We start from the raw sequence: 25,804 nt of genomic DNA, 5'->3' as shown, positions 1-25,804 counted from the left end.
AACCTGGAACTAGCGAGTTGATTGGATGATGTGACTTCTGAACTCTTCCCGCGCGTCGCCAGCTCGATCGAAGACGTAAAGAAAAGTGGAACGAAACTTTCAACGATCGATCGAATGTTTGGGTAATTCTTATTTAAATGGATCAGTTTTATACTGGATCTATTGTATGGGCTAGTGCCCGAGGAGACATATTTTGGCCTGGTCAGGTAGGTTTTTAATCGAGTCGATCATTTCTCTCTGTGATTTCTGTACGTGCAGTGTAAAGCATCACGTCATGCACGTTCAAAGTTAAGCCTTGTAACCACATAGGCTAAAGAGTTGCTTCCATGAAATGTCAAACAATCGAAGCCAACGTAAATTTGCAATGAACAGGAAGAAACGAAGTTAATACAGTTAAGAGTTTTAATTTATGAAAGGTGTAAGTCAAGTGCCGGGATTTCAAGATTTCAATTTCTGTTTACGTTACAACTAACAGCGTTATTTATTTTTGTAAGCTTAATTTCCGTGATTCGCAGCCGTTTGTCCACCATAAAATTCTTAAGAAGGTGGAATATTAGGCACATATTTTTAGGCTTAATGCACAACGTAACTGCTCAAATACCTAATTAGGATCGGCGATCACAGCTGCCCTATTGTATCTGGCATCAGTATCTAGTCAACATCAGTGTCAACTTAAGCTTAATTACATTATAAGCAAGATATGTAATTGCATTTTCCTTTCCAAAACCGTTTGCACTTGATCTGGTTCCCAGATTTTTTAAAGACGTAACAATCAGACTGAGAATTATGTTTGTTTCCAATTATATTCAAGGTAGTTGAGCCTGAAGAGGATGCTATTGCATGCACACCAAGCAAAAAATTTGTCACCATTAATTTCCTAATTGAGGATTCATAGTGAGTATTCATGAGTATTATTGTTATAACTGTTTCCTTTTTGCAAGGAGCTTTCTTCATCAAATATCGCCTAAAAATGCAAATTAGTACAATTTAGGTACCCTACATGTATCTAAGGATCACACCAGGAACACAATGCCAACAGGGGCAAAAATGATACCCTATTTAAGGATCAAGAATCTCAAAAACCCAACTCTATATATCCTGCAGCACATACCTAGATAGCCCATGTGTGGGATTACACCCCCCCCCCCCCCCCTTGGGCCTCTCTCCACCCAGTTGTATAAATCAAGGGTTCTGGTGAATTTAATGCTAAATAGTAACTTTTAGGGACTAGTATGCCATCCAGAAATACTCCCAGTCTCTTCATGCTATAGAAACCAGGATAACCTCAGGTATATATTATGGGCCACTGGCCTGATGCAGACCGTAATATTTTAATACTAAATGTGTTCCTCATTTCCTACCTTACAGTGAGGACATCAGAAATCCCAAAAAAATTTTCATGTGGAATTGTGAAAAACAGAACAACTTCATAGAAAAAGGCAGAGGTAATGATTGCATTCACTTAGTCAAACCTCCACTAATTATAATGAGCACCCCTCTATAATCAGCAACTCTCTACAACAGCAAGAACCACTAAAACCCATACTAACTGTCAAGAAAACAACCTCTTGACAATGGCCAGTAAATCAATGACTGATGAACAGTGCATACAAAACTCCATTATTTTTTGTAAGAGGTCACGAAACTTGATCCATACTTTTCAACATTGGTCTCTGTTTCTGTTTGGTTTCTTTTTTGTTGACATATTTTGTGTTATGTATTTACATGGCAGGGGTTTCTTTAAGGGCCGGGCAATGGGCAAATTGACCAGCTGAGAAGATGATTTTGCTCGTTTGGTTTGATAATCTAAGGATACATCATGTAGTTTTCCTCTAAAGAAGTTCAGTTCAAAAAGTTTTGCACACCCGTGAAAACCAGTTGCCTTCCTGCTGAAAACTAATGAAACCCCTGCATGATACAATAAGCATGGCTTCAAAGATAAAAATGTTGCATCCAAAAAAAGAATAACAGGTATCATATTATGACCCTGCCTCCCCTTAATTAACAGCACTTTCCTCTGTCCCCATACTGGCCACCTCTCTACAACGGCCACTTTTCTCTGTCCCTGAAGACAGCCGTGGTGGAGAGGTCTTGACTGCAGAACAACTTATATATAAAAAAGATTGGATGAGTTTCCAAAAGATGACTTGCTGAATTTGTCAACTTCTAAGAAACTATGTGTTTAGGTACTAGGTGAAACTTGGTACGTAGGGTTAAGTACAACTCAGAGCTCGATGTTGCGACCACTGAGGTTGGCAATGCGACCAAATTTTTTTCACTTGCGACTAACTTTTCACACTTTTCACTGAAATACTTTTGCTGGTGACTAAATCTTAAAATTTAGGGGCTAGCTGGACCCAAGGTTTATTTTCTGAAAGTCAAGCCCTGCAACTGCACATGCAGGTCTTGGAAAACATCTCTCAATTCCATGAGGAAGCTAGGTAACATGTATCTCCCTGAACAGGTAAGTAAAGAAATATTATTTAATACAAGTGGGATTATTAATACAGGCGTGTGCTTAATTAATTTGTTTATTAATTATTTCAGCTATAAAAAATTTAGCGAAGAAATTACAATTTAACAAAGCCGTTGCAGAAGCAGATGATCTGTTTAAGCTGCGTAAGTACAGTTCTTAAAGTTTACTTCAAAGATGTGTGAGCACTCTGCTATAGCATGAAAGAGCATCCAGCATGGGGCTTGGGATACACATTTGATTATTAAGAGGATAACATGTAAATTTTATTGATTATAAATGGGTAGAAGTCTGGCAGATATTTATAGCTGCTATTGTAGATAAGTACAGTCAACTTAAGTCATAAATAGAAGAGACCCTAGGGAATGTCATTTGGTGTCCATAATAGCAAGAGTCTGCAATAGCCAGGTGTGATGAAAATGACCCAATTTTTGGTTTTGAAGTGTTGCATCCAACGTATACTGCTATAAGAACCTTTTATAATAAGTTTTCCAGTTGGTTTTAATATTTAACTTAGTACATATTTACCTTCATGTACAGTGTATAACACACAATATAGGTCAAAATAGTGTACAAACTGGTAAATATTGCAATATTGTTCCCCTGCTGAAAACGTTAATGAAAGTGTTTTTCCTTTAGTTAATGATTCTCTTCTTTTGCAACATTTTCTTTTATTGCAGAAACAAAGGAAGTATACAACGTGAGTCCACACGAAAGTGAGAAAGACATAAAATCAGCTGAGAAAAGAAAAGTCCAGTCGATTAAGAAAAAAAGAAAAAGTGGAGAAAGGTTGACCCCTGTGAGAACTAGTCCGAGAAAGAAGATGGCGATTGAGAATGTCAGATCAAATACGGGTGATCTGTCATCAAAATCGACAGAGGTTCAACCTGCAGTTGTTAATAATACTAGTCAAATAAACTCAGCTAGAGAGGAAACTAAGAAAGAAGAGGGCACCTTGAAGAAGAGTTGTCCAGATCCAACAAATAAATTACATACTGAAAGCAAAGAAACAGATTGTACTTTGAAACTCAATGTTAAAAGAAGCAGAACATTGCAACGGCAGTCCAGAACCTCAATATCGACAGAGAAAAATGGTGAAACAAGTGATTTCTTGGAAGCTCTGTGCAATGGTCATCATAAGGCAAAACGACAGTTAATTAATGATGAATCTCCCAAATGGAGAATGTCGTCAAAGAAAACAAAATCCGCTCATCAGGTTGATCAAGATGATGGAGACAAATCACTTGAAAATGACAAGAGTGTTGAACTTTCCAATAAGAGAACATTAAAAATAAATCATAGAAATGGGTTTGAGGAAGAGAAATTAAGAGTGAGTGGTGAGAACCATGTTGATGACAGTGCAGGAACGGCAGATAAAGAGAATGATGAAAAGGCTGGCATCAACACCAGTGCATCCTCTGATGTGAGCTCAGATGACGAGCTCTTGGCTGATGCATTTTCTCCCAGTCAAGAAAGCAGTAAGTTTAGTGCTTATACTGTACTGCAGTCCAATGGCATACAAAATAGTTTAGGTTGAATGAATGCATGGGTAATACATTTGGTCTGTCTGCCTGAACCCTGTCAAGTTAAGCTTGATTATGGCTCAGAGCCAAATATTCTTCCGTGTTTACAGCCTTAACCAGTAGCATTGAACTAAAATTAAGTGCACTGCAGAAGTGATTGTGCTGTACACGTACATGTATAGTAAGAGTATAGAACAGCCCAGAAAACCTTTACACCCTTTAACCTAGTTTGTCCTAGCCCTAAAAACTAATCTGGTGCTCCAGTTCTGACGTGTGCAGTGTTCCTGGAGTGGAGGATATTTTTTTTGTCTAAGTTGGTTGTAGTTTGTACTAAAACATTAATGCCAACTCCAAGACAGTAAATCAGTTAATTTTTTTACTATGCTGCCAAGGAAGACTGGGTAATATACACCAAGGGAAGGAGGAAAGGTTGGTCTGAATTGAAATTTGCCGATAAGGCTGTTAAGACCAGTATAGACTACCATTTAAAGGTGGGTGCATACCTGTCTTTATTACTTACAAGTCAGAGTGAGCTTGGAACCAGTCACAGCTGCACTCTCAACTCTTGGTTTTTGCTTGAAAGTTGTGTTTAGTTTAAAATGGTCACGTCATACATAATTTTCTATTTTCTTGTAGACCAGTTTTCTGTTGGAGACATTGTGTGGGCTAAATATTACCGAGAACCCTATTGGCCAGCCCAAGTAAGTTTGATATATTTTGTAATTATAGTATTACTAACAACTTATTTTGTGGTTGGTGGAGGCGCAGTGGCCTCATGGTTAGTGCGCTTGTCCCTGGATCAAGGTCCGGGTTCAAGCCCTGGCCTTGTGTTTTTTGGCAAGACACTTACCTTTCACAGTGCCTCCCTCCACCCAGGAGTATAAATGGGTACCGGCAAACTGTTGGGGAAAACTAACAAATCACGGGGGGAGTGGCCTGCAATGGACTAGCATCCCGTCCAGTGGGAGTAGAAATACTCCTAGCTGCTTCATGTTACAGAAACCAGTATAAGCTCCGGCAACTATGAGCCAGTCCTCTCCAAGGCTTCACTTTTATTTTGTGGTTGGAACAGGGTTATAGCTAAGAAAATAGTCTCCTGGGTAAGATTTTCATTGAACTGGTCACCATTTTTCGCAACAGACCTGAAACAAAATTTTTGTCCCCAATTTTTTGCAACACCTTGAACGCAGGGCTATCAAACTTCATGTTCACAAGATGGCAGACGTAGTACATGGAAAGAGAACACATTAAACAGGTGCTCAAAACTAGATTTTATTCCAATTGCGTTACTTGTTATAGTGGCACCGATACTCAAGGTAGTCAGGAATTCATTCCAAACTTTTCATTTAGAATAGATGGTTTGATGTGGTTCAGATATAAAGTGATTGTACATGCGTAACCAGAAAAGAGTGATTGCCCACCAAAATCAAGCTGGTGATAACCTCTTTCTCAACTGGCAAATTTCGCCGGCAACCAGTGCTTAGGGACAACCCTGGTTGGAGTCAATGAAGCAGCAATTTTTTTTGTGCAGACTTCAGCCGGGGGTCTTATTAAGGACTGGGCACTGAGCAAAATTGACCAGCTGCAAGGTGGGTTCTGCCTAGTTTGACCATCTGGTTTGACCATCTGGAGCAACGTTTTTCTTATAAAGAAGTTCAGTTCAAATGTCTTGCCTGCCTGTGGAAACCAGCTGCCTTCTTGCTGAAAACATTTTAAATCAAACCCCTGAATCGATGCAGGTCTTCATTATATACAAAGGTGGGAGGAGGCAAATCAAAGAAACCCAGTTTCATCATAGAATACACTTTGAGTCAAAGCTCTCCTTGCAACCACTTTTGTAAGCGACCAGCTCTAGTTACAACCACCTTTGTGAAACCCCGTTTGAAATGTGACTTAAACTTTGTAATGAAAAGCTCTCATATGAGACTGCTCCTGTAAGCAGGGGTGTCAACTTTTGGGATCACCCAACTGAACTTTTCCTTTGTTTTAAAGCTTTATAAGTAACCACTCAGAGTCTTTTACATATAAATCAACAATTAAATGAAACTGCACACTGCGCTAATGGTCATTTTGGTCTAAGAAATTGAGTGTAAAGTTTGAGCGTGTCTATATCAGATATATAGACACTCACTAAACATTAATTTCTTTTGTTTTTTCTTTATCAATTATTAATGAGTTTCTGAAGCTCTCGTAAGCGACCATCCTCTATTGTTTTACTATGCAGTCGCTTATGAGAGCTCCTTCTTGTGACCAAGCAGCTCTAGTTATGACCACTTTTCTGAATTTCCAACTGAGGGTGGTCGCTTATGAGAGCTTTGACTGAAGTTTATTTGGGAGTAATATGAAACAAATTGAGAGCAATTGGGGGACTAGAAATGTTGTCACAGGACTTGACATTGCATGATGACACCAAGTATAATGTTATTTTGTCCTGTATTGCAGATTAAAAGGATCATAGGGAAACGGAAACAAGACCGAAAGTTTCTCGTGAAATTCCTTGCTTGGCACAATTACTTGTAAGTTTTTTTCTTAGACAATGAAAATTAATGAGGCCCTTTTCAGAGGGATCTTCAATTGATATTTAAAAATTGTCATAAAAAAATATTAGTTAAGTGGAAACAGATAATGGCATTGATAATACACATAATTATGCATGTATACAATGTACATAGTGAAATTCATAAATTACATTCATGATTGTAGACTGAAGCTTGTTAATATTGCATCTGGGGACTACATTTACTCAATTGTAGAACTGTTAAGTAATTATTTAATCATGCCATAAAAACACTGTTATTTAGAGCAATGTAACTTATCCATACTGTTGAAGTTTTCTGTACATTCATACAATTTATCATATGGCTTGTGTTTGTAGCCGATATAATGCGTGCTCTGATTGGCCAATTGTTGGGCATTATTCTCCCATAATGGGAAGCGTGGTCGCCTCATGGTTAGTTGGCTCGTCTCTGGATTGATTGGTCCAGGTTCAAGCCCTGGCCGGGGACAGTGTGTTGTGTTCCTGGGCAGGACTCTTTACTCTTACAGTGCCTCTCTCCACCGAGGTGTATAAATGGGTACCGACAAACTTAATGCTGGGGTAATGCTGCGATGGACTAGCATCCTATCCAGGGGGTAGTAGAAATACTCCTAGTCTCTTCATGCTACAGAAACTGGGATAAGCTCCGGCCTGGTGGGCCACTTGGCTTGTATGCAGACTTTATTCTCCCATTATTCCTGCAGACCAATTACTGGCACGCAAAACCAAAGCAAAAGCCATATAATAAACAACTTACTAACCTCGAACATTCGGTCTTTACAGGAAAATCTCAAACCTCAGCTTTGTTGTATTGACCTCGCTATCACTCAGTCAATGCAACAAGGTCTTGGTTTGAGATTAAATTCCCATATAGACCTCACCCTCGGTTAATAAGTAGTTAGTAAATGCAAGCTATTAATTAAAGAAACACTATTTTTTTTAATATTTCAGCTTAGCTAAAATCACTTTGCCAAATTGGCCAAAAATGACTGCTTATGTCAACTGTTATTTACCACAAGCTATTAGACAAAGTACATGTACATTGTAGCGTTTTCTGCTGATGTCCCATACAGCATGCATGTTTTGAAAATCGTGGCACTACAAGAGAATGAGTACACACGTACAGTGAAACCTGTATTAAGCAGAAACCCACAAGACTCTTGGTATTATCCAGGGCTGTAATTAAGTTTCCAGTCGCCTGTAGCCTTGTTCTCCACAACCATAGCAAACTTGTTACTTTTGGGTGAATTCTATCAAGAACAAGCATTTTTTCCTGTAGCATCAAGGAAAAATCAAGCTTACTCAGCCTTAACAGGTGTTATGGGTTACAGCCCTCAATGACAGCCCTGGTATCTGCATAGTAAAGGTGTCTAGGTGTCTGCTTATTGCAGGTTTACAACTTTTACAGACTATGTGAGAAGACTTCTTTTCTTATTTATTAGTATTTATTTTGAGGGTCATGAGGTTATCAGTTTAACTTATGTCAAATTTTATGCTTGGTGAAGGAAGTCTTAATTAATGTATTCAATAAATTAACTTACTTTTTTACTGACTGAATGACTGACTGACTGATGGACAAATGGATGGATAGACGGGGGGGGGGGGGAGGGTAGGGTACTCCCTTATATGAGCTACATAGGTATGTGCGGCCCCAAAGGGTCTGGTTTTTTAGCCACTTTGGTCATAAATAGGAATGGTTTTTGCACTTGTCTCGAAATGGCTATGCTTTTATAAGAAGTTACTTTTTCATCAGTGTTTATAAGACCATGAACAAAAGCCCTTCACGATGCCTTAACATCGGTCTGAACTAAGTGACTAACTGCAAGGCAGGTCTTAATCAGGGTATTGATTAAAGGATCAGGGGCCTGTTTCTTGATGGTCCAGAAAAGTTTTCACACCCGGAAAGCCATAGCAAAATCTCAAACCTTATGATTACAGACCTGTTTTGTTCACATATTCATAATATTGAACAAAGGTTCTCTTCATACGAGGTGTTTGAGGCGTATACACCTCTCTGTTTTAGATACAGATTATATAAAAGTGGCTTTGTGGACCCCAAAAGCTTTCAGCGCTTTTGAGAAACGGGCCCCAGGTCATAAATAGGGTATTGAATTTTTGGTCAGGTCAGAATTATTGAATAAATAGGGTAGGGAAAATTGCCGGTTTTGGTCATAAATAGGGATTTTGGGAAGCGGGCTGCACACCCCACCCAATTTTGTCTGTCCAGACAGATGCTGGTGGTGTGCATGTAACTTGAAGTCTGCTTTAATTATGGCTCATTCTATTTCAATTTCTTTGAACTTTGTATATCTCCAGGTTTAAAATCCAGCCCAAGAAGTTAGTGCATTTTGCCTGTGATCCAAATCAAAGAGCAGAATTGCTGGTATGTTAAAATGATACATGTTTGTTTGAAGTGGTGTTATCTGTGTAGACGGGCAAAGACAGCACTTTACAAAACCAGAGGTTACAGAAACAAAACACCTGCAACTTATTGTCCATCTTGTCTGTTATAATTGCAAGTTAGGTACTGTATTAGAACAATTTTAGAGTAACTAACTAGTCAGAGTATTTTGTTCTTTAGGAAGTCAAATGGACCCTAAAAGACAAGGATCTGGAAGACCAGTTCGATCAAGCCCTAAGTCAGGCCGAAGATCTGCTCAACAGAAAAGGTTGGTTCTTACAAGCATGGTTATTTTCTAAACTGCCTACCGAGAATAACTAATTTATGCTCTGAACTCACACTCATAAAACACACCAATGTGATACAATAACAATGAATTTATTGTAAAGGAGGAATAGGTACAGCAGTGCCCATAGTATTCGACCTGAAAAACAGCTAAAGATAATAAAGAACGGGCAAAGCCAAGAAAAACAAAGAAAAAATACTCAACTTCTTTCCGGACTTTGCAACCCGGGCATTTTTCTTCTTTTTCAAAGCTCTCTGCTCAGCAGCACGAATCTTCTTTTCGTCTTCGGATCCCGAAGCAACCTCGTCAGACAAGTACTCGTCAACAGCAGCCCACCCAGCTTCAGATTTGTCGGCAATCCTAATGAGTTTATTCCGTCGCTTAATGGCCTTCGAGGCGGAGTTCAGAGACTCGTCAAGTTTAAGAATTAACGCTGAGACTTCTTGGTTATCCGAGTCCTCAAGATCGACAGTGAATTTTAGCGACTGCACGAAAGCAAGACTCTGATAAACGTATTCGAGCGTATTGAACTCAAATTGTTTCTTGTTGCCACTAGACTTGAAAGTTAAGTTCGTTTCAGACTTAAGTTTCTTAACTAAAGACGACGAAGACTTAACTTGATCATCCGAGAGCTCGCGCTGCAGATGAGAAAACGTTTATTCGAAATAAGCTCTAGCATCTTCAAAAGAGCCGATTAAATAACAGCTAGCGTTAGCGTCCTCCGAAACCTCGCCGTCCTTGAGCATTATATAGAGAAAGCAAGAAACTAACTAATTGACGGTCGAAATGATAGGCACTGAACTGTCCTAAAGTGAAGGTAAATGAATACTTGATAAGCGTTTTTAAATAATACGACAAACAAAAGACTCCGAAAAACCCGTCTAAATGAGTTACGCATTGCGTAACCAAAAATACCAACGAAGAGAACGCAACGAGTATAAATACATTTAAGTATGTCATTTGGATGTAGGTGTGGCCAATGTATGGGTGTTAACTTAAACGTTTGTCTTCTTCGCTCAAGGGAGATGAATAAGTGAAGCATTAAGCAAAGGGTGGTTTGTGGCAAGTCTAACTAAGTATTTGAAACGTAGTTTCAGTTCCACTAGCGTTGCTTTATTGTGAAATTTATTACCTTAAAGTATCAGAGAGATTAAATCAATTGGGAAATTGAAGAAGCAAATCAACTGCATGTTGGAGTCATCGGATTCTCACACGGCAATCTCGTAAAACAATATATATTGATAGAATCTAATTAATGGAATGTTGTATAATTGTAATTACATTAGTACTGTGGTAATTGAGCTGAAGATTTCTACCGAGTTGAATAAATGAATGAACGAACGCACGAACGAACGAACGAACGAACAACTGGCCGAACGAATGAATGCAAGACACTCGGACAGTATGTTACCATTTAACAATTAGACCCGTAGCCCCCAAGGGCTACGGGTCAATAGCCCATTAGGCGAAGCCGGAGGGGCTTTTGACCCGTGGCCCTTGAGGGCGAAGGGTCTAATTGTTTTAGTATCACCCAACTAGTCGGACAGAAAAGGCAATAATAAAGTTAGCAAATGCAAGTTGTAGAAATATTTATTTGGGAATAAAACGAAAGAAAGCGTCACGCTCGATTGCGCCAATTTCGCTACTCGAGGACTACTACTAATAGTCTTCTAGTAGCGTAGCCAAATAAAATGCAGTATTTGTATTAGTCCACTAGCTGGGTGATACTAATTATAATTAGTAGAATTCTACTAGTATACTTATGCAAATGCTCCAATCTGATTGGCTGAGCTACTCGTATACTATCAGCCATTAGAATGCAGTAGCTGTCGGTCGTCCACGACGTTTCTATCGTTTTTCCGAAGTTTTGGAAGAAAGTTTACATGCGAATGGATAATTATATTCCTGAGAAGACAACAAGAAGGACATAAACGGATTCTTGACTTTAAAAACTTGAATAATATCTTTCGTGTTTGTAAAATTTTATATTTTGTGTATAGTAGGTCCACATCAGCCCTTCGGCTGCCAAATCCCCTCTACAACCTACTTAGCAAATAAAGTTAAAAAAAAATTATTGAAAAACCGGTGCGCGCGCGTAAACAACTACAAATTTACCAAGGACAATTCAATACGTGCTATTTTGTTAAAGTGTAAAGTTCAATAATGCGTCGAAAAATATTTGGAAACCATTATATGCGTTAATTGAATAAGTTAGAATTCTACTAAAACAATTAGATTATTCGCCCTCGATTTCTATGAGGCGATAGTTGATTCGGCCTTCGGCCTCATCAACTATCACCTCATAGAAATCTCGAGCTCATAATCTAATTTTTAATTATAATTATCACACTCTTCTATCTTTTAGGTCTTGGGAAAAGTCTTGAAGAGGACTTTGATGAAGGTGGGTCATAAACTTCAAAAAAAACACATCATTATATTTTACCAGGCTGCGTCTGTCTTTGGTGAACTCTTCGTGTAATTTAGCTACCAAATTTTCTCTGTTGTCCCAGATAGATTGTTCTTCGTGTTTGGCTGTCATTTTAGAGAAAATCCCATCAATTGAAAATGACAGAGATTGTCCCAAACAACAGAAGCAACATCCTTGGTACTTCAAGGAGGGCATATCCCCAGTGTGACACCGATTTTAAGGAGGAAACTTTTTGCATGGTCACGCTACAGTATGGTCGAACATTTCTCTCTTCTCTCAGGCAGACATGTCTTTGTGACAGTCTCCTTTCTGCGCTAGACACTACTCTTACGAGGAAATTCTAAATGTTATAAATGTTCTTGAAAAACCTGACCCTGTTAATCTTCCTCAGCTGTAACCAATCCATCCATGTATATTTTTAATCGATATAGTTGCTTGCTCAATGTTTTTGTTCCCCAGAAAGCTATTTATTTGAGATTTCCGTCAATGTGAGAGTAATTTTCAGTAATTTTCTATCTGAACAAACGATTCAAATGTCACACTCGTACTCTTTAAGATGCAAACAGTCTGAGCTTGTCTTGAATGGGTCATCGATGGCTGGAGATGACTGGAAAAAATATCTTACATCTTTGCGTTACAAATTGGTGAAGAGACTGCAGTTTCCATGATATTTTATTTCACAGATGATTTACAGATTTTTGAGGATAAAGAAGAAGAAAACGCTGAGCACAATGGTAAAGAAATGACAGACAAAGCTCTTCCTCAGGAAACCTTTCGTCTGTTTGAATGTAGGAAATCTTTGCGAGCAAGAAAGTAAGTTTTAACTACTAACGGTTATCGCATTCAAATATTTGAAAGATATGTATGTTACTAAAATCAAGAGCCAACGGACAGTTTTAAATATAAAATAAACAAGTTGAGACCGAGGGTTAATTACTAACAACCCAAAACCAAGTTTTGCTTTATTACAATGAGGGAAGGTGTACAATATTCCGGCTCCATTTTAGAGCCATTGTCATGTACAGTTCATCCCCTATTAAACGGCAAGCACTGATCTGTATAGTACTGTGGTTCAAAACATGAAAAACATTGTCCATGTTTGGAAACGCGAGAACAAGAGCCTCAGGCGAGTGTTTTTACGGCTTTTTGAAGTTCTCCAAGCGTCCACAAGTTTAGATAGTTACACAGAAAATTTGCTCTAGAAACCACTACAGAAAAAGAATTGCGATGAACGAATTGTAAATTCGTTTTGTGAATGCCATCATTGCCTTAACATCTTATGCTTATCTTGTGTTTCTACCACGATGGTAGAAGGACTGCGTTTAGCGCCCGCTTTCTTATTGAGTGTTTTAAATGCGGATTAAGGACAAGACCTCTTAGCAAGAGTTCACATCTGGTGAAACAAACTCTGAACAAAAAAAACGGAATGAAATCTTAATCTTTATATGAAATCAATATTTAACAACGTTATTTGAATGTTCCGTTTGCAGACAAGTTTCCAAGTACAGTCATATTCTGTCGTATATAAAGCAGGCAAAGGTAGGTTAAATTGCACTTTTCACTCTTTTTAGCAATTTCTTTAACAAAACCACTTTTCTTTTTGCATTCATTCGTTCTTTCGTAGGTTCGTTGGTTCGTTTGCTCGTTTTCTCCGTCATTCGTTTGTTTGTTTGTTCGTTCGTTCGTTCGTTCGTTTAGTCGATCGGTCAGTCGGCGATCAGTCGGTGATCAGTCGGTCGGTCATTCGTTTGTTTGTTCAGTCGTTAGTTAGTTTGTTCGTTCATTCAGTCGTTCGTTCCTACGTTAATTTTATTCATTCATTTATCATTCGGCTATCTTTCGTCTGTTACTTCGTTCGTCCATTCATTTCATCATTTGTTTTACGCTAGCCGACCTTAAAACAGATACTGAATGGCAAGAGGACATCGGAACGTCACACAATCTACACTTGTGGAAGAGTCAGCGAGAAAAATGGGCTAAAACTCCGCGCTGGATTTGGTCCAGTTGGGGATGAAGACCTGGTAAGGCAGGCATCCTGAAAGTTCGGGGGCTTTTATTGTAAAGAAAACTACAGTCCAGCCTTCATTAACAAGCATCCACCCCTTATGTTAAGGCAGACCCCAGTCGAGCTAGCCTGCGAACGCAGACGTATTTCTGGCTGTCACTTGGTTCCACCGAAAAATAACGTCTGCGAACCCGAGCCAGAAACGATTTCTGTGACATAGGAATTCTAAGCCAAGGAGAAACAAAAGTCATTACGTCACAGAAATCGTTTCCTGGCTCGGGTTCGCAGACGTTATTTTTCGGCGGAATCAAGTGACAGCCGGAAATACGTCTGCGTTCGCAGGCTACAGTCGAGCCTGTATTGCAACAAAGAGCTTTTTCAATATTCTGGCCCCGCGAAAATTGGGGCGAGAGCAAAAACTCGACGAAAGTTGGGGTGGTAGAGCCTCACCAGCTCCGACGCCGTCGATTTTTGACTCTCGCCCAAATTTTCGTTTGAGCAGAGTTTGGTCATTCAACCTCTCATACGGAACGGTTGCTATGCAGGCCAACCTCAGTAGCGTTACCTTCTATACACAAGCACTACTGAAAGAAGCTCGCCTGGGAACAAGTAGAAGTAGCGAAACGTTAGCACAGCAAATCAAACGATTTATAGAGTTTGACTCAGGGTAGCATGTTAAAGATGGTTTTATATTTTATTGTTTCTGCTATTTTTTTCTCTCGACAGCGAGAAAAAATAATGACCTTGCTTTTGGAATACTATAAAGAACTCAAGGGAAACCCCGACCTTACTTACGTTTCCGATGTGTGGCTACCTGAGGTAGGTCAACATTCCCTTCAATTCCATAACGCATGTTTTTGAAGTATAAAGGTGCAAGAGAATATGACGAATACTCACTTGAAAAGTATGTATGTATGTTATGCGCGGTCGCGAGTATGTTGTCGTTATCATAAGTCGAGCATGAAGTGATCAGAATTTTTTGCGGCTAGAAAATAAAACATGTTTTTCCACACGAAATTGAACAAACCACTTAATCACATGGTTTTATGCCTTAAGAACTCTGTTCGGCGCGGGAATATTTATTGTTACGATGGAAAGTTAGCTTCAGTGTATTACTATGTGGGTTTTGTTTCTCCGGTTTTGGTAAGATCACTGTGAGAATTGTGCTTTTTCAATTGTTTTCCTGTAGGCTATAATTTTTTCAATACAAGAGATCGACAAAGTAGACCGAAAAAGGGCTGAGAAAATGTACCAGGCGGGAAGCGAACTTGCTGTCTCCAGCTCGGAAGTCCAAGAATTTACTAAAAACTTAAAGCAGAGAAAACTAAGTGCAGAGCAAGTCCAGGAAAGAGTAAAGAAGGCTGAAAGAGCACTGGCAAGATATTGTGCAGGCGAAAGCTGAAGGCTTTCACTCCGCTGGAAATATTGTGTCAATTCGACCATTCATGGCCTCATAGGCTTACATGAAGAAAACAACGCTCACACTCGCTGAGCCCGCGATCCGGTTATCGTTCAGTGGTCATTCTAGTTGCTACGCAACAGACTGTGATACCTTATCTCTGATGAGCTATTGTCAACAGCTGTTATTACAGTTTTCAGCGGTTATTTTTAGATAGGCTGTGGAATAAGATGTCGTGGAATGTCCCCAACGTACTATAGGCCAAATATTTGTAGATCTTTTAGGGTTCGTATCCGAAAACGTTCTAGCAAAGATTTTTCAAAAGACCCCTTTGACTTTAGCAAGTGCGTTGGAAGTGCAAAGGCTTTTCTTAAAGTAGAAAATCGGTCTCTCTCGTGAGTTAGAGAAACTCGTTGCTGGAGATTTTTTATCCAGTCAGCCAGTTTCTTGACAATTATGCCGTTTTAACTTAGGTTAGTTTAATACTGAAAATTCGAGTCTTAAGTTGTCTTACGTTAAGACCAGTCTTTTTGAGAATGAATTTAAAAGTGAATTTAGAAGGTTTTTGATGACACTTCTAGGCTAAAAAAAGTTGTTAGTACGTTCACAAAATGGAAAAGTATGACAATACATGTGCTGTGTGGACAGTAGTAACTTAACCTGTTATTTCTGCGTGAGTTTAAGAACGCTCTAGCAATATCTCCAGGAAGGAGTTGATTAACTGTAGGTTGACTGGTAATTAGCAAAGGAAGAAAAGAAATTAAATTCAAAACATAATTTCAGTGAGTGGTGATTTTGTTTCACTTGAAACCATTATGATAATAAACCAGTTCTGCCTGGCTTTCTGTCATGCAACGCTACGCGCTCGAGAGCGTAGCGTTGCGTGACAGAGAGAGGGCCAGAACTGGACCATTATGATGGAAGATCTCAAGGTTACTTAAGCTTACTGATGAAAAGATACACTAAAATAAAGACACTGTTTTAAATTTCTTGTGATGTGTATGCTGTTCAAACATTAATGGACCACTGCTGGGAGAGTCTTAAAGTCTGTTCTCTAATGGCTTCTTCGCTTTAGAGGTTTCATAGACCACATTCGAAAAGAAAGGATTGTGAGGGAAACACAGCTAGTAGGAGTTGATCAATTACAATTGACCGATTGACTGAATGATTGATTGATTGATTGATTGATTGATTGATTGATTGATTCAAAATGGGTGAAAATGGATAAAATTCACCTACAGTCGAACCTCCCGTGAGCCACTGCCCAAAATGTCAAGCCTGGTCGCTTACGAGAACTTAGACCATATTAGGTCTTCGACCAACACCAATGCTCCTCTCTGCTGAATAAGTCAAGGGAGGAAATGTGTAGTTTCACTTCGCTGGCCTAGATTTCTGCGCGCAAAATATGTAACAAAAACGCAATGAAAGTGTTGACATACCAGACGTAGTCAATCGATAAAAATCGATATCAAAAATGAATTGATTCAATCGATATCAATAGGCCATTTGCAGCTAAGCCATCACGTGGCCTATTTTTCATAAAATTATGGACGATAACTTAACGAATGCCAGAAATGGAAAAAGCATGTCGAAAATATCAAAATGGCCAAGTTTGAGGCCCCCATCATTGAAGAATGAGATTTTATGACAGTCTGAATCTTTAAAAGAATAAGGAGATTTGTAAGGAAAAAGTTGTTGGAGAGCAAGACCTTGCTCTCCAGCAACATTTTCCATACAAATCCTCTAAATTTTCCGAAAATTCAAACGGTCGTATAAACTTACTCTTTAATGCCAGGGGCTTCAAACTTGTCCATTTTGGTATTTTCGATGTGCTCTTTCCATTGCTGGCATTCTTCAAGTTATAGCCCATAATATAAAAATTTTCTAGGAAAAATTTGGTCACGTGACCCCACCTGCAAAGGGCCTATCGCCGATTTCTATCGCTTGATATTGGCAATCGATAACAATCAATTCACAAAATTCTTTATCGATTACTATCGATTGGCAAAAATCGATAACAATCGATAATTCCTGTCTTCAGGAATGTCAATTGTTTCAATTTTTTAAAAAATCCACAATAACCACCCAGGCTATTCAAAGATGGCTTTGTTATTGTGTAAAATAATACCTGCAACAACACGAGACGTTCATCTTCAACATGCTACTAAATTATATTTTCCTTTTGGCCTACTCTGAGATTTATTCTTACGTTTTCCTAATGCAAATAACTGAAATCACTAAACACTGACTCTGTTGTTTATTTTGCTTTATCTTGATGCAGATGCTTTAATAAGACTGGAGGGTTCCACACTGGTACTCAGTTCCGGTGGTTTGTTATAGGTGTAAAGCCCAAAATGTTCCTGTTTTTTCTGTTCTTATTATTTCGTTGATGAATGTTTAAGATACAGGTTATGATGAAATGACTCAATAAAACCATTTGCAGACAAATTTTGTTAAACATTTTATCAGTGTAACTTGTAAAAGGCCAAAAAGAATTTCCGATAACAATCGATAATAATCGATACCAAATCGTAAACACTCTTTTTCCTTGGCCATCGTAGCTTCAGAAGAAACAAAATTAGATACCAGTCTTTTTCTTTTTCTTCGCGTTTAAATTTCGATTGTAATCTAGTTAATGGTCACTTCTGAAGATGTATGTTGTACATACGAAACGTCAAGGAAATTAACCTTGTTTGACATGCGTTTTGGTTCCATGTTTATCACCACGGTTTGTGTTTTGTTTCTTCTAATCGATACCAATCGATGAATCAATCACTATCGATTACTATCGGCAATCGATAACAATCGATTGCTATCGGTATTGCAATAGATATCAATCTTTGATATCGATTGTTATCGATTAATATCGATTATCGGTTTATCGACTGACTACGCCTGGTAACATAGGAGAAGAGTTCAACTTTGGTACACCGACATGTCCCCCGTTTCACTGTTTCGGAAGTGAAAATGCTCAATAGCTGTTACCCCTGAAAGCCAAGGCGATTCAAAGTCGTGTTCGTAAACAGAATATTTGTCCTAGTTTTGGTAATAAAAGCACGTTGTCTCGCATACCGACGGAACAGGCAACGTTTGTCGATTTACACGGTCCAGAACCGTGCGGTCCGGTCAGTATTGATTATTATTCTGGATCTTTGTCCTAAGACAGCACAAAGATCTCTTTCCAGTACAGAGGAGTACATACTTGAAACGGTTTATCTGGGGATGCTACAGACTACAGCCTAGAAATGTTTAAAAAATATGTAGCTGGAACTGTTTGTAATTAACATATTCTAGTGAATGAATGAAACTTTATTAACGTGTCAAAGAAGTCTAGCCAAGGGTAAAAACCCTCCACTAAAAGGGGACACTTAAAATAAATAAGTATATATTATTTTTATTTTCTATCCTTGTAATCCTGAATTTTTAAGCTTCAGTTTTTAATTCCGCATAGCAAATTGTAGTAATGCAGATAGAGGACCACCCTAATTAACTTAGTGTTAGCTCGGTGATATCCTATGTAAATATTGTTTTTGTTATTATCATTATCATTATCGTTGTCGTTGTTGTCATTGTTATTGTTGTTGTTATTGTTATTGTTGTTGCTGTTGTTATTGTTGTTATTGTTGTTGTTATTGTTAGTTATTGTTATTGTTATTGTTATTGCTATTATTGTTATTGTTATTATTATTGTTATTGTTGTTATTGTTATTGTTATTGTTATTGATTGTGGACTGCGGACTGCGGACTACTGCCTGGATATAAAACACGGACTCGGATACAAAACGCGGACTGCAGAGTAAATGCGGCCTACCGACTGCAGTCCGTGTTTTATACTAACCAGTCGTAACTAATATTACGTTACACTTGTATAAACGGGAACAAACCTTCTCGTATGTACGTGCTTTGCGATCAGGGGCGGGGCAGAAGACTCCTGAAATTTTCGTATAGGCATCATCCAACAAAAAATGACGTCACATCCGGTTTAAACTGCGCTTCGCGGCTCGTGTCACAAAGCGAGAAAATGGCGTTTCAATTACTCATGATTTCCCTCTATTTGTAAACCATCAGTTTCGTTTCATTTTATATTGAGTATGAAAGGATGTTGCAGACACATTACTTCGACTTTTGAAGCAAAAATTTCGGGAAAAGAGAAAAGTTTATTATTGTTTTGAAGCAAAATAACGGAGAGCCTTCCGTCATCGTCGGGCGAATTTTACACATTTGCAAAACTGGTGTTGTTCCGACTTTTGGTTCTTGTTGTTCGTGATTTAGTGATAACAATAAGTGCAATAGCCTATAATGTTAACAACAACCTGGATGAAGTATTGCTGGCCATAGTTTGCACTGTGTACTACGGGAACATAATTAACAGAAGCCGTTTAGCTCCGAAAGTCGCTGTCACCAGAGGTTTTGTTGCTCTTGGCTCACGTGTATTGGTAGAAGAGACAAGCTGGATCGCATGCTGAAGGTCAGTATCCCACATTCCTACATCTCTCGTTGAAGATTGTTGTTTTCAGTAAGATACAGTACATATGTATCGGTAGTTTGGGGTCATCAGTCTCTTTCTCTTTGGTGAGTGCTTTTGAAACGCCCAGTAAAAACTTGATTCACGGCATGGAAACTTATGCCTCGCTGGATCGAAATTCGAGCAAGATTTTTAAGTTCTAGTCCTCTTTAAAAGTAATTAAATCAATTATTCAAATCCAAGCCGTCAGAGGGAATCTGCCATTGAAGCTGCCCTAAGTTAAGGTCCTGTTTATGGACCTTCCCCTTTGAAAATCGTGGGGGTGTTCTTTGAGGCAACACAGGTCCCATTTGTATGGTCTCGGGTACCCGGGATAACCCTCCCCCTGAGGCAACTTTATCAAGTGCTTGTATGAGAAAATGTAGCCCATGTAGGCCGAGTAAAAGTTGACCCTGCATGATTATTCATAACTCTTATTGAATAATCAAATGTGCAACTATCCCTCTTTGTTTAAGTTTCCCTCACTCATTTGATCAGAGTGGGTTTTGCTGAGTGAATTTTCTCTTCTTTGACACAAATTGCTGCTTTAAATCTTAAATCTAGGCATTACATGACACTCGCCATGTCGAGAGTTGTTCCAGTTAGGCGAGCCAAAGTGTTTATGTATACTCAAAGAAAAGTTGTTGGTTACTTTAGCTGCCAAGGCGAGTCAACTTGCCCACCTGAATTGTCTCACCCCCAAGTCTGGTTCGTCATCCTTGTGTAAACGGTTGGTTGAATTTTGCAAAGAAATAAGTGAAAAGTTAGCTCCGCCAGGGTAACTCGGGGAAAGGGTTTTCTCTGGTACACAAGAGCCATTCTATTTTATTTCCATTTTCCCTCTTCCTCTTCCAACTGATTATGCGAAATATACTGTCCAAACTCTTTATGGGTACTGGTGTTTGACAGTGTCATCTTTATCACTACTGTGGAATGTACCTCACCATACAGCCACCCCCGTTAACACAGCCACCTAGTTATTATGGCCACTCTATTCTGGCTCAAACAAAAGCTCAGTCGGTCATTTTCTTATTTATTAATTATACAGTCAGATTTTTGTGACCTGTTAGTGACCAGATTAACAGAATTCTGGCACATTGTAGGAGTAATTTATATACAATTTACAGCAAGCAACAAGCATCATTTTGTTAGTGAAGTCCCATGCATATATGTAACTCTTGATTATTTTGAGATTTTATCTTTATTATGTTATCAAGGTAATAATATTTTGATTCCTGCTCCAGTGGTACTGGGGGGAACTCTCCTCTATGTGCTATATACAGCTGTGTAGCCCCAAAGGGTATGGTTATTCAGCCATTTTGGTCATAAATACTCTAGGGTAAGGCTTTTGCCCTCTAGTCTTTAATTTGTTATGTTTTTTAGAATAAGCTACCTCAATTTTCATCATTATTGATAGAACCATCAACAAAAGTCCTTCAAAACTTATGTTTAGGGCAACTGTAGCAGTCGCAACAGTCATAAATGGGGTAGGGAAAATCACAGATTATGGTCATAAATAGGTTAAGAGTTTAACTTTTGTGAAGAGGGCTGCACTGACCCCCACCCAATTTTTCTGGCATGTACAAAACACATTTTCTGATCAGTTACTACAGTCTTGCTTCAGTAAATCAAAATAGTACTTGCTGCCAGGTACTTTATAAAAGTATAACCCCTCCAGAAGCCTTCACAAAGTACATGTAATATCTGGTGCTAACAATTTTTTTTGCGGCTGATTAAAATTTGGTATTAAATTGTGCTGAACTGGTGCAGATTTAATATACATTATATTTTGTCACAATTAGTTCACTTATTTTAAGACTACTCAGCAGTAACTAGTACCTCTTGTATGACCATGCAGTAACAGTATATTCCAAACAAAAAAAAATTACATGTATATGTATTACTATCCTGCCTGGAAGAGTGTGTAGAGAGAGCACACAGTGCAGTGCCCTACTGTATGTCTTTTGTTAGGTATAATAATCTTAAATTTAGAAGACTCATATTGATCTTAGAATTCACAAAAAAGTTGATTTCTTGACAACTCTCCTTTAGCTGTGTCACTTCATAATAAATTAGCAGTTTGGTATGTTGTAGCATAGAACTTTAATTAATTAAGTTATCACACCGGTATCACAGAGGTCATGGGTTAGAATCCAGTTCGCACCTAATTTTTTTTTCAGGCTATAATTTCACCTTTGCTTAAGTTGTGTACAGTACGTTGCAATGATCAATCATGTCTTTATAAGTTGATCAATGTATATATGTCCCACTGACTTATACTTCAACATTTTATCTTAAAGTTTGTTTATTTGTTTTATTGTGTGGTTCTAGAAAATGTCCATACCCACCCCAAGGAGATTATTGGAAATTCCAGGGATGGGGAGGGTCTCAAAAGCCAAACTTTTTAAACAAAAGTATTAATAAAAATTGGAATTTCCATAGGGATGGGATGGGGAGATCTCTGTTTAATAAATACATAAATAATATGTACAGACCCATTATCTGATGTGAAGACTGTGCAATATATCCTGGCCAATGAGTTGCCAAGGTGTAGCATCCTTGTTATCAATTTCAAGTACCAAATTAAAGAAGATCAGCATGTTAGATGGGAGAGGGGAATTTTTCAAAATATCATAAACTAAAAATATATATATTTTCCAAACTCAATCATGTTAGTAGTGTTAGTGTCTATTTATTTATTTATTTATTTATTTATTAATGAATACCTGTGAGGAGATAGTCATACATTCTTGCAAATATTCTGGGAGTCTCCCACATACCATTTAGATCATCCAGTCCCCCAGGAAAGTTATGAAATTTATTGTCCAAGTAAACTACTGAACCATGGGCTCCAGTGGGGACAGTGCTATTACGATGCAATTTGCAGATGTGCTACATGATATGAGCTTAACAGTTTGAGCCACCTCATGGCCTTGATTAATGTTTTTCAAGCTGAAAATCACTGCATTATTGAAATTGGGTTAGAGGGGACTGGAAAAGATTGAGTTGCCAATTGGGAACATATTTTTATAGCCATATTAGTGTGTTGCCTGTAGAACTATAAGGCTACCAAGTTTCAATGATCTCTGCTGTATATATGGTCTGCACTTGATGTAATATTGGGTTTGGTGTATGACATCATCAGTCCTCTCATTTGCATATATTTTACACATTTTAAACTTAAATATCTCCAGAATTAATGCAAATATTTGTTCAGGTAAACAGCATTTGTAATCTATAGTGGAATTCTATTTGATACTCCTAAAAATTCTGAATCATGCAGGGGGTAAACATTTGATGATAGTAGCATGCCAAATCATTGAGTTGAATTTATGCTGCTGACATTTACATGTACTGTAAGGTGTTGAAGAGAATTTTGCAGGGGAATTTGATGTGTTTATTGAATTGCCAGAGGTTGGTTGGCTGGTTTTGTTATTGCTTTGTCATTATCTTCCATGTATTTTTTTTTAAAAGCAGAGTGGTTGGTGGCAAAAGTAAAACTGGCAATATTCTTACTTACCTGTGTTTCTAAAGTCATGTTTTTAGGTTTTTGTGGTCAATCTATTAGTAGCTGCACTGTCTTAAATTACAATAGAAAAGATGTGATATTTAAATTATGTAAGTTATACTTTGGTATTGTTCATACCAAAATTATAGTATTTTCTGGTTCAATGTTTGCCTCTGCATTAATTTGATTAAACTACTGTAGTTTATTTTTCAATGGAATTTAATTCTGTCAAAAGGGAGGTGGGAATCTGAGAACAATAGTGAACTAGACCAACAAACATACAGAAATCTACCACCATTGCTTTCATGGCTGAGTGGAGATGAATCTAAGTCAGACCAAAATTACTAGAAAAAAAATTATTGATTTATTGGAGGGTTGAAATGGGATCCTGGCTATGGGAGAGTAGGAATTGGGGCTGAGGGGGGTGGGTGGTGTGCTTGTGAATTTAAGAACCTCTCTGAAAGTGAAAACAAACTGTAGGTTTGAAAAGTTTAAAGCGGAGTTAAAAATTATACTTTAATATATCTTGTTTATTAACTAGGTGGTAATGAGCATAATACCCACTTAGTGTGAGTCATTGAAACAATGACGTAATTGATGTTTGTCTTTTCTTAGGTGGTTACCTCCTGGCATATACACCCCACACAGGCATACAATGTTATGATTAGATGATGCAACCTGCTTTCCCATGTTTAACATACACGTAAGAGTATTGATCAGTGGACCAGTGTACAAGTGTGATTTCTCTACTGATAATGAGAATTATAATAAAGATACAAAGCCACTCTGGTGTGATTTATTTGATTATTCCTTAACGGTAAAGTGAACCAGTTAAACCAAAGGTTGCACTCTGTAAGATCAGGTGTACAAAAATTAAATAGAAAATTTCACTACATCAATTTTATTAATTAAGTATACTTCTTTGCAAAATATAGTTGGTATTTTGTTGTACTGGTAAGAATATAATTTGGAAATTTTTTATGGGAAATGTTTCCATTTAAAAATGTAGCTCAGATGCCACAACTATAGTTCTCCTTTCTGTGGTGTTTTCTTTTGTGGTAAATTGCGAAAACAAATTATGTTGACCTACATGTAAGTTAAAAAAATATACAAGTATTAGCTCTTCTGAAAAAAAAAGTTAATTTGTTGTTGTTTCTTCCTGTTCATTTTTTCCTTGAACATTTTTATTTTCCTAATAAGTAGTTTAGCTAGCCATAATAATGTTTTGTTGTCTCTGAGACCATTTTCAAGATAAAAAAGTGATTTGTATATAAAATTTGAATTTTTTTTGGTGGGGGGGGGGTGGGGGGGTGGAGACCTTTGCAGAATTTCCCTACAAAGATCACAAGGTACAAGGGAAGAAGCAAAAATAGAATTTTAAGTGTTAAAACATATGTTTTTATCATCAGTTTGGGCCTCTCTGTGAAGCTGCATAGTATACTTGAGGATCATGTTATACCCATTTTAATTCAGAATACAAATGGAAACTTGCATTGACAATCACTTAATCTCTTGGCACTGTTTTGTTTTTTAATAATTGCCTTTTTTCACAAAACAATAATTTGAACATCTTTGTTTCACAAGCTGGGAGGGGGGGGGAGGGGTATTCTACAAAGTTTTAAATGGAAAGGCCTTATCTCAAGGTCCATTACCCCTTACCCTTTTGTATACATTTGTACCATTTTGATAGAAATGGCACCTCTTTTGTCGACCTTACATTGCAAAAGGGTAAATGTACCCCTTTAACAAACCTATTTAAGAATACTGCATCCCTTTTCTATTCCCTTGGAAAGAAGTTAATAAATAATATTATAGAATCTCTTCATTCTGGCTGAGGAGAGTAAATGAGAGCTTTTCAACAACATTTTAGAACCAGAAGAATGGAATCCCTAAATGGAAGATTTTCCTACCCTTTCATACACCTCAACTTGTGAAATCCCTATCATTAAGTTTATACCTGAAGCCTGAAAAAGGTACTCATCGTGAGCTGAGCCTCCCCATATAGGTCATTACAGAGAGCCTTCCCACATACACAAGTCAGGAACTCTTGACAAGTACTGTAAGTAGATGCTGGCTTTAAGACTGGTCTGAGCCAGCTTCTTCAGTTTTTTAGCACAAACTTGTTGCTCTCTGTCAATTTCTAGTACAAAACCTTTTCTTTGCTGATCTGGTCCAAGTTCACAGACACTAGCATCACTCTCACGACACTGACTCTATCACTGTCACTCACAGTCTAATTCTTCAGTTTCACTGCACCATGCTTCATCATCACCCATCATTGTTAGACATGAGTTCATTAGCTTGTAAAATTCCCCAGCCTGGCAGTGTCACTGTTGCTATTGCCTGTTCCCAGACTTCCTTTTATGGCTAGGTGTAGGGGCATGAAATTTCACTACTGTTTATGAACAGTTTGTTTAGATGGCATATTGAAAGTGATGAATTACTGAAAATTGTCAGTATTGCTAGTGTTCTCTCGTTTCCTTAGGGATTGAAATATCTTGACATAAGATTACAAAGAGAAAGCACACTGAAATATAATGCACAATTTTTTAGTAACCTTTCAAAATGGGTTGCCAATATGACAGGGATTAATAGATGAGGAACTTGGTCTGCAAACAGGGCAAATGAGAGGGTTTGAAGAAATTAAAGGTGCATGCTTGACCTCAGTTGGGGGGGGGGGGTATTGGAACTTAGCGCTGCTGACGTCAAACACTGTTGAAACGGAAAAATAAATTTGATTA

General features: G+C 38.0%; 2 protein-coding genes across 2 annotated transcripts; one reads left to right on the top strand and one right to left on the bottom strand.

Moving 5' to 3' along the window:
- Positions 1 to 55: 55 nt before the first annotated feature.
- On the top strand, positions 56 to 16,468 carry LOC145462199 (uncharacterized). The gene is made up of 15 exons (XM_081445708.1): positions 56 to 210; positions 816 to 894; positions 1,369 to 1,445; positions 2,548 to 2,619; positions 3,154 to 3,951; positions 4,633 to 4,697; positions 6,439 to 6,512; positions 8,849 to 8,915; positions 9,114 to 9,201; positions 11,585 to 11,620; positions 12,331 to 12,460; positions 13,138 to 13,186; positions 13,537 to 13,668; positions 14,379 to 14,471; positions 14,842 to 16,468. Exons 1-15 carry the CDS (start codon positions 138 to 140, stop codon positions 15,052 to 15,054), a joined length of 2,046 nt encoding a protein of 681 aa, XP_081301834.1. The 5' UTR covers positions 56 to 137; the 3' UTR covers positions 15,055 to 16,468.
- On the bottom strand, positions 9,274 to 9,875 carry LOC145464395 (uncharacterized; the record flags this gene model as incomplete). The annotated part of the gene is made up of 1 exon (XM_081448274.1): positions 9,274 to 9,875. A coding segment is annotated over one exon (507 nt), but the record flags the coding sequence as incomplete, so codon positions are not given.
- Positions 16,469 to 25,804: the final 9,336 nt, after the last annotated feature.

The sequence above is a fragment of the Orbicella franksi genome, chromosome 1, assembly GCF_964199315.1.
Source record: "Orbicella franksi chromosome 1, jaOrbFran1.1, whole genome shotgun sequence".
NCBI classification, from domain to species: domain Eukaryota; kingdom Metazoa; phylum Cnidaria; class Anthozoa; order Scleractinia; family Merulinidae; genus Orbicella; species Orbicella franksi.
This window is presented reverse-complemented; position numbering and strand designations above follow the sequence as displayed.

Bases quoted from the DNA above. Each gene is read 5' to 3' on its own strand.
- LOC145462199 (XM_081445708.1), top strand. From the start codon at position 138: ATGGATCAGTTTTATACTGGATCTATTGTATGGGCTAGTGCCCGAGGA. The intron at 895-1,368 runs GTGAGTATTCAT...CCTACCTTACAG, and splicing joins TTCCTAATTGAGGATTCATA to TGAGGACATCAGAAATCCCA. The intron at 3,952-4,632 runs GTAAGTTTAGTG...ATTTTCTTGTAG, and splicing joins TTCTCCCAGTCAAGAAAGCA to ACCAGTTTTCTGTTGGAGAC.